General features: G+C 40.7%; 1 protein-coding gene across 2 annotated transcripts in view; it reads left to right on the forward strand.

Moving 5' to 3' along the window:
• The window catches only part of ZNF609 (zinc finger protein 609), a 215,384-nt gene that overhangs the window by 149,607 nt on the left and 56,900 nt on the right, over positions 1–8,877 (forward strand). For both annotated transcript variants that reach the window (XM_040492963.1, XM_040492962.1), the window contains one exon: positions 5,667–5,892. In XM_040492963.1, the coding sequence (XP_040348897.1) occupies positions 5,667–5,892 (226 nt within the window). The remainder of the gene's footprint in view (positions 1–5,666; positions 5,893–8,877) is intronic.

The raw sequence follows: 8,877 nt of genomic DNA on the forward strand, positions 1-8,877 counted from the left end.
CCCTTCCTTCCCTTCCTTCCCTTCCTTCCCTTCCTTCCCTTCCTTCCTTCCTTCCTTCCAAGAGGCAGGTTCAAAGAGTGCTGGAAAAGGAAGTGATTTCCTCCTTCACTAACACTTAAATGTTGTATTGTGTCGTGATTTACATGGAATATTCTATTGCATTGTGTCAAGAGCTTTGTGAAAAGGGAGAATTCAGTTGCTCTGTGGTTTTTTTTTTTTAATTTTTTTTTTAACGTTTATTTATTTTTGAGACAGAGACAGAGCATGAACAGGGGAGGGGCAGAGAGAGAGGGAGACACAGAATCTGAAACAGGCTCCAGGCTCTGAGCGGTCAGCACAGAGCCCGACGCAGGGCTCGAACTCACGGACCGTGAGATCATGACCTGAGCCGAAGTCGGATGCTTAACCGACCAAGCCACCCAGGCGCCCCAGTTGCTCTGTGGTTTCGACCCATCGGGCTCTTGAAAATAAGCAATTACTGAACTTTCAGGATAAGCAAAGATAAACCTTAATTATTTTTTTTTCAATGTTTTTTTTAATTTATTTTTTGGGACAGAGAGAGACAGAGCATGAACGGGGGAGGGGCAGAGAGAGAGGGAGACACAGAATCGGAAACAGGCTCCAGGCTCTGAGCCATCAGCCCAGAGCCTGACGCGGGGCTCGAACTCACGGACCGCGAGATCGTGACCTGGCTGAAGTCGGACGCTTAACCGACTGCGCCACCCAGGCGCCCCAAACCTTAATTATTTTTTAAAAAATACATTAAATTTATTTTATCTCAATCTCAGTCAACAGGAGGCAGTTCAAATAACTGAGGATTTTTTCCTTTGTATTTTAATTTGAGAAACAACATAATAAATTCATAAATAGGATTTTAAATAAATACCTGTTCTTTTTAATAACCCACAGTAAAAATTTTGTGAGCAGATCAAATATTATTAGAGGCAGTACTTACATGTTTATTTATGAATCAGGAACCTATATTACTGTTAGCATTGCTGATGCTGAGTCACTGTAAAATCTTGAAAGACCTTTGGAATTATCAAGGAAAAAAAGCATGTTATTAATACAAAATCTGGTATATTTGATGGCAGGGGCACCTGGGTGGCTCGGTCAGTTAGGCGTCCAACTGTTGATTTTGGCTCGGGTCATGATCTCACAGTTTCATAAGGTTGAGCCCTGCAATTGGGCTCTTGCTGACAAAGTGGAGCCTGCTTGGGATTCTCCCTCTCTCTGCCCTTTCCCCCACGCACTCTTTCTCAAAATAAATAAATAAACTTAAAAAAATATTTGATTCTACATAATCTTATCCGATCATTCTGAATAAATCTGAACACTTATCTAGCCATTATCTCCAATTATCTTTCATTCTTGGATAAAGCAATTTTCTTAGAGTTACTGCAGTTATTGGTAGACTTCCTTTCTGCCTTTTGACTGTGAATGTGAAGATATCAGACTCCTGAGAAGGAGAGAGCGAAGAATCTGGCCCAAATATTTCTTCGCTGCATTTCCTACCCCCAAAATTATATTGCAGCCTTGAAATTTTTCTGCCATCAGTGCCTGTCTTGTGTGGGAGGCAGCTGAAGGCAGTGTATAATTACTTCTTGTGGGGAGATTAATGGCTCTGGCCTTTCTTTATTCTCTCCAGTCCTCATTTCTGCATCACCTGCCTATCAGCAGTTAGATCTCTAATAGGTGCTATTAAGCATTCTAATATCTAAAGGTGAATTGAAAAGAAGTATCATTAAAAGGTAAAGGACATGAACTGTTGGGAAACTTCAGATATCTCCAACTTCAAATCCTCTCTTTTCAAGTTTTAATTTTGTCTTGTTTATGTCCCCATTCATGGAGTCCGGGAGCCAGGTTGGCACTCCTTAGCATTTCAGAGACTAAGAATTGGCCCAGCTTTTATTGTTGTTGTAGCTATTAAGATATTTAACGACTTTAACTTTTTATATTCCTGTTACTTAATTTTCTCTCCTGTCCCCAGTCTCCTGACAGTTCCTGCTCTTGTATCCTAGGAATATGGGAGAGGTGGCAAAAAAGTCCTTTTCTGATTTATCCTCTCCTGGAGAGTGGCAAATGAAACTGTGTTTGTTCCAGTGAATAGTAGAATGTGAAATCCCATAAAGCCACCTCAGTTATTAGATGAATATCACAGAGGTGCTTATTATACAGTATGGCTTAATGTAGATTATAGATGTGACCAAATGGTAATTAGTAGAGCTGGAGCTGTAATTAAACATTATTGTGTTGCTCTGTGATTTCTCCTCAGATTTCTGTTGCAAAGTAGGAAACTGAATAGTTCCAAACCCATAGGTGGATTTCTTCACTTCTCCCCACCCCCAAATTTCTTTTAATTAATTAACTGACTAAATAAAGTCATCCTCACACAAACAGAGCTCCTGAATTCTACTTAGTATCTCTGAGCAGTAAGAGCAGTTTGCTGCATATACATGTCAGTTGGCTCTTTGTATATTAGTTCTATTTTTCTAATCAGTTCAGCTAAGTTCCTTCTCTCCACATATTCTGTAGCAGGGTTTAATTTGGCAAACTGAATGCAACAGGGGTGTCTCCTAGTTACACATCTTAGATCTTGTTTTCTGGATCTGTCAGTATAAAACTGGAGGCTTGGCTTCATGTACAGTGTTAGTAGCTTCTTTTCTTCCTGGTCTCCCATAAGCACTGAATAACCTAGCAGGAAATGAAACCACTTCTAGAAAACAGCTGTCCTTGATAGCTGAGAGAGAGAAAGAGGAAGAGAGAGAGGGGGGGAGAGAGAGAGAGAGAGAGAGAGAGAGAGAGAGAGAGAGACACACTGACTGACTCCCTGGGGACTTACCTCCTTCTGTGCTTGGAATTGCTGCCTTAGCAATGGAACAGGTTAGTTACAGGATATGGTCACATGAGGCAATGAGAAAGTTCAGAGAAATGACCTAAAAGATCTAGGCCAACCTCTGTGTCCAAGAAAGAGGACCTTGCAGGAATTTCTCTTGCTAGTAGAAGGATAGTATAGAAAAGAAAACAAACTTGGGGCTCCTGGGTGACTCTGTCAGTTAAGCATCTAACTCTTGATCTCAGCCCAGGTCATGATCTCGTGATTCACAGGATCAAGCCCTATGAGGAGAGAACAAACCCTAAGCAAAGGAAATGCACATACTGATTATGAAATTGTTTTTGTCTCAGTTTTCCCCAGAAGAAAAAAATAGAAAAACAGAGGTGAGGCCAAGAGTAAAGATGATCTGTGTATACTCTGTCTCTAATTTTCCCTTTTTAGTAATTCTCAGGGGTAAAATCTCCAAGAAACTTTCTTTCCAAAGAGTTACTAGCTATCTTCTTGAAGCATTCCTGAAAGGGCTAGATATTAGAGCCAGATTCCAGCCATATACAGGAGTCATAGAGTTGAACTTACTTTTTCTGTGTTTTTACTTTCAAATCTGTGTATAGAAATTTTAAAGAGTCTTTTAGGAATCTACCACATCCCAGGAAGGTTGCCAAATAAAATGATCAATGCCTGATTTTCAAGAGTGCAGAAAGAAGCAAAAAAGCCTTTTGGCATTGACAATAATGCAGAAAATTCATTATATGGGCTTCAACTTTCATTTTATGAAAAAGGTGGAGTTAGGGAAGTATAGGGGTGGGGCGTGCCTGCCAAGCAGACAAGCATAATGTTTTGGCAGCTTTTCAGGAACCAGAATTAATCAGAATCCGTGTTCTAGCATTCAGTGGACTCTTGACAGTGATGATTCACAAATAGCAGTGACCTCTAAGCCAAGAAGTCAGAGCTAACTAACTGCAGAGAGTAGATATAGTACCCAGATCTCAGCTTCTAGAGGTGTGTGTGTGTGTGTGTGTGTGTGTGTGTGTGTGTGTGTGTACTTACACACACACGCACCTGTGTTAGAGAGGTGGGTTACAGGTATAGCAGTGGTCATTCAGTAAACTGTTTCAGAACCAGAGTTCTGATGCAGACCTGTCCAGCAGCTTGGTTTCTGGGTGCATATGTAACTCTCTGGATGTAGGTCTGTTGAAGGAGTACATTCAAACTGGACTTAAAAAAAAAAAAAAAAAGAAAGAAAAAATCTTTCACAAGAGGAAGAGGGTCCCAATCCTTGACTCTTATTTTCTAGGTTTGCTGACTGGTAACATACTTAATCTTCAGGGAAGATTAGTCAGTGTGTGAATTGAGTGCTTTTGCATATGCAGGACACTGTGTTCCATTAGGATTTGAGCAGTGTAGATTCAGGGTACTTTGTCACTCTGATAAATGCTAGGATTTAAAGAGTTAAAAGATTATTACCCTCCATATTACAACTTTGAACTCTGGATATGTTGAATTACTGGTTTCTAAGTAATTGCACTCTTGTGAGAGATTCTAGTTTTAAAAAAGTTTTTTAATGTTTATTTTTGAGAGATAGAGGCAGAGCGTGAGTGGGGGAGGGACAGAGAGAGAGGGACACACAGAATCTGAAACAGGCTCCAGGCTCTGAAGCTGTTAGCACAGAGCCCGACATGGGGCTCAAACTCAGGAACAGTGAGATCATGACCCAGACCGAGGTCAGATGCTTAACCAACTGAGCCACCCAGGCTCCCCGAGATTCTAGTTTTAGAGGTAGATGCTGGTCCTTGTGCTCACCTATTTCTGTCTGTGCATGTGTGTGATCAACTTCATCTACAGACTGCCATGAATAGGCTTCTGGGTCCTAACAGCACCTGCTGTTTGTTACAGATAAATTTGATGTTACATTCTTGCTCCAAAATGCCATTCTTACTAACCAGTCGCTGTTGTAATCTCTAAGTGTTAGAAACCCCCATCAGGTTGTTCCTAGCCCTCTTATAACTTTTAAGTAGATGTCCTTCTAGCTAAAGATGAATTGAAGTTCTAGTCTTCTTAAAGTGACATTCCTGGGATCTAGATTTTTTTTTTCCTTTTTTATCCCTACCTGTATTCTTGGATTTTATACATGATTAATGTATTATTTGTTGAATGATAGATTGGTGGGAAAGATAGTGGTGGCAGTAGAACATGCCTCAGAAACCTTTTCGTTGTCATCAATCTATGTGCTCTATTACTGTTGAAATCTGGACCTGGTTCTCTATCACTGGAGATTTTCAAATGAGACAAGATTTTGTTTAAATACAATTTATTGTCAAGTTGGCTAATATACAGTGTATACAATGTATTCTTGGTTTTGTGGGTAGATTCTCATGATTCATCACTTACATACAACACCCAATGCTCATCCCAACAAGTGCCCTCCTCAATGCCCATCACCCCTTTTCCCCTCTCCCCCGCTCTCCACCCCCATCAACCCTCAGTTTGTTCTCTATATTTAAGAGACTCTTATGGTTTGCCTCCCTCTCTGTTGTTTGAAACTATTTTTTCCGTTTTCCTTCCCCCACATTTTTAAATACACTTTTAGCCAAGCACCATTTGTGAGGAAGATCGTTAATAAGAAATAGAGCTTCTACCACAGGGTGTGCTCATATAAACCATTAGATTTGAAGTGGTATCATGAGCTAGAACTTGAAAGGAAGGACCAAAGTCTTATATTTAGAGCCTTCCACACTGGCAGGAAAGAATGTAGGACTAGATTAAATACAGAGAAGGTATTTCCTCTAAATGTTCTCTCTGCCACTCAGCTACTACTTCTCTTCCCCCACAGATGGAGTCCCCTGTCTCTACACCAGCAGTGCTGCCACTGCACCTTTTGGTACCAGTGGTCAATAATGACATCTCCTCCCCCTGTGAGCAGATCATGGTTCGTACCAGATCAGTTGGGGTCAACACATGTGATGTGGCTCTAGCTACAGAGCCTGAGTGCCTGGGCCCCTGTGAACCTGGAACAAGCGTCAACCTCGAGGGCATCGTGTGGCAGGAAACAGAAGATGGTAAGTGCTATGTGCGTCTTTTCCCATCTCTTCTCAACCTGCTTCTGCCAACAGGGGCTTATCGTTGTAAATAACACCAAGTATTTATTAGGAGTCTCAAGTGACCATAGTTTGCTAGTGACACCTACCCAGGAGATCACAGCAAACTTTCTCAGTAAAATTGCGCAGCTTCTGGAGATTGCCATTTTGTTTGTTTAAAGTTTATTTATTTATTTTGAGAGAGACAGCAGGAGCAGGAGAGGAGCAGAGAGGGAGAGGAAGAGAGAGAATCCCAAGCAGGCTCCACCAGTGCAGGGCTTGATGCTGCGAACCGTGAGGTCATGACCTGAGCTGAAATCAGGAGTGGAGGCTTAACCCACTGAGCCCAACACTGAGGTCTCCCAAGATTGCCAGTTTTTAAAATTAATTATCTCTCTTTTATGGGTATCCACAATGTTGGCCCTGGCATTTAAGCAGTCATTTTGTTAAGTGCTGGCCAGGTAATTCACACTGTGTCTCTACTCTCCATACTCCTCTTTATCATTTTATATGGGAGAATTTGAATGTAAATGAACTTTTGGGTCAGGCTTCAAGAGAAAAAAGTAATAAAAGGACAGCTGTGGGAGTCAAGGAAATGGAAAACAGTCACTCTAAATTGACTTATTGTTGGCTCATTGAATATGCAACTCTTGCCTTTTTTAACACCTGGAGGTGCAGCCAGCTCCTTCCCACTGGTTGCCTCATTGCCTAGCCACCCACTTCACTTCATGCATCTGTCACTTAGTACAGATTTTATAGGCCTAGGCAATAGGGAAATGTTTACATGGTCTTGTTTTCAGGCATCCACTAAGCAATTGGCTCACTGCAGGGTGCTTCTGCCTGAGGCTACCATCCAGACTTCTTGTATGTTCCATTTGCCCCTGAGAACAGAGTCTCTTCTATTTTAGAAGTTCATAAACCTGAAAAAATAGTTGTGTGAAGGGACTTGACCAGGTATTTCTGATCCCTTGGTACCATCTGTGGCAATTTGATTTCAGCACATAGATTCTTTTTATAAAGATTCCAAGTTCTTGTCAAAGTATGTTTATACAGAGTATGTTTATAGAGGCTGGGCCTCAGAGTCCCGTCAGGTCTCTGCATCAGTAACCAGACTTTGAAAGCATCCCCACTCTGAAGTTTAGAGGCCCAGAGGAGCACAGCTCATTATCTCTAATTATCATAAGCTATCTTGTCAGTTTGCCCATGGAAATTCAAGCATTTCATTCTGGTCATTCTAATTAAAGTCTGTTCCTCTGAATATTTTGTTGTGATTCAGTATTTATTTAAAGTCTGTCATGCAGTAGGTATTGATGTGACACAGGTTAAGAATTCTGTTTTTGGCTTTCTTGTTGATAACAATATAGTAAAGCTTCAGCTTTCAGAATAACATTGCTGATAGGTTTTATTGTGTGCCTGAGACCATAATGCCAAAAAAAAAATTTTTTTTTTCTCTTGTGTTAGAAACTGATGCAGAGACAGTGGAGAGAGGGGTTGACCCTAGAGGTTGACTCTGGATATGTGTATTCAGTAGACAGTCTGGAAATCACAAGTGGCTATCTCTAATTTTGAAAATGTCATCTGCCTTTGGCCAAAGGTCTGAATAGCCACAGAGTCTGTTGGAATGACAAACATATCCAGCCCACAGCTCTTTGACACCAACCAGCCTTTGGGGCCTCTTGCCTCAGTATATTGAAGATAGAAGACATCAATTTCCTGCCTGTTTATTCTGTCCATCTTTATGATGGTGACTTTCCTCCAAGAGCAAGTTGCTTTTCATATATGTTAACCGATGAAAACTTTGTAAGAATGTGAGGCACTAACCCTTTCACTCTCCTGAGAACAATGGATACCTTTTTTTATTATTTTTTTTTAATGTTTATTTATTCTTGAGAGAGAGAGAGAGAGAGAGTATGAGCAGGGGCAGAGTGAGAGAGGGACACAGAATGTGAAGCAGGCTCCAGGCTCTGAGCTGTCAGCACAGAGCTCAATGTGGGGCTTGAACTCACGAGCCATGAGATCATGACCTGAGCCAAAGTCAGACACTCAACCAACTGAGCCACCCAGGCGCCCCCAATGGATACCTTTTTATCTGAGAGTCTCTGTTCTCCCTCCATGCCAAGGAGATAGTAGCACAGGTTTTTGGGGGGTTTTATTTGTTTGTTTGTTTTTTATTTTTTTATAATTTTTTAATTTTTTGTTTAATGTTTATTTGTTTTTGAGAGAGACAGAGACAGAGACAGAATGCAAGCAGGGGAGGGGCAGAGAAAAAGGGAGTTATGGAATCCGAAGCAGGCTCCCGGCTCTGAGCTGTCAGCACAGAGCCTGATGCTGGGCTCGAACTCATGAACTGCGAGATCATGACCTGAGCTGAAGTCAGATGTTTAACCGACTGAGCCACCCAGGCGCCCCTGTTTTTTTTAGTTGTTTGCTCTGACTCTCATGTTGTACCTGGCAGCTTATTACCAAGTTCCCCTGTTGTACATTTTGAATGCACCCTGCGTTTTATTTCACAGTAGTTATCACAGTTTGCAATTTTATAGAATGATAATTTTCTGTTAATGTCTGTCTCTTCCACTGTTTTAGAATTCTGTGAGCCCAGGGACTCTGTTTTGCTCACCATTGAATATCTAATACTTAATACTTGGTAGCTGTAGTAGGCCCTCAAAAATATTTGAGTGAATGAATGTTACATCTAGTTGTCATTTGTAGATCTTTATTAATATTATAGATACTGTAATATTGTTTGAACTGAGAAATCATATCAAATACTTTACAAAATTCTAGACCTCTGAAACTCAGAATAAGTACTATTGTCACCAGGTTTGAGATCACTCATTTATTTATATCTATAAGATTTTTAATTCTCCTACTTTTAATACCATATTTTCTCTCATTTCCTATATTGTGTTCCGGGGCTTAGTACCTCTCCTCTTTTTTTTTTTTTTTTTTTTTTTTTTTTTTTTTTTT

Source organism: Herpailurus yagouaroundi, unplaced genomic scaffold, assembly GCF_014898765.1.
Source record: "Herpailurus yagouaroundi ecotype Mexico unplaced genomic scaffold, PumYag 184, whole genome shotgun sequence".
Taxonomy (NCBI): Eukaryota; Metazoa; Chordata; class Mammalia; order Carnivora; family Felidae; genus Herpailurus; species Herpailurus yagouaroundi.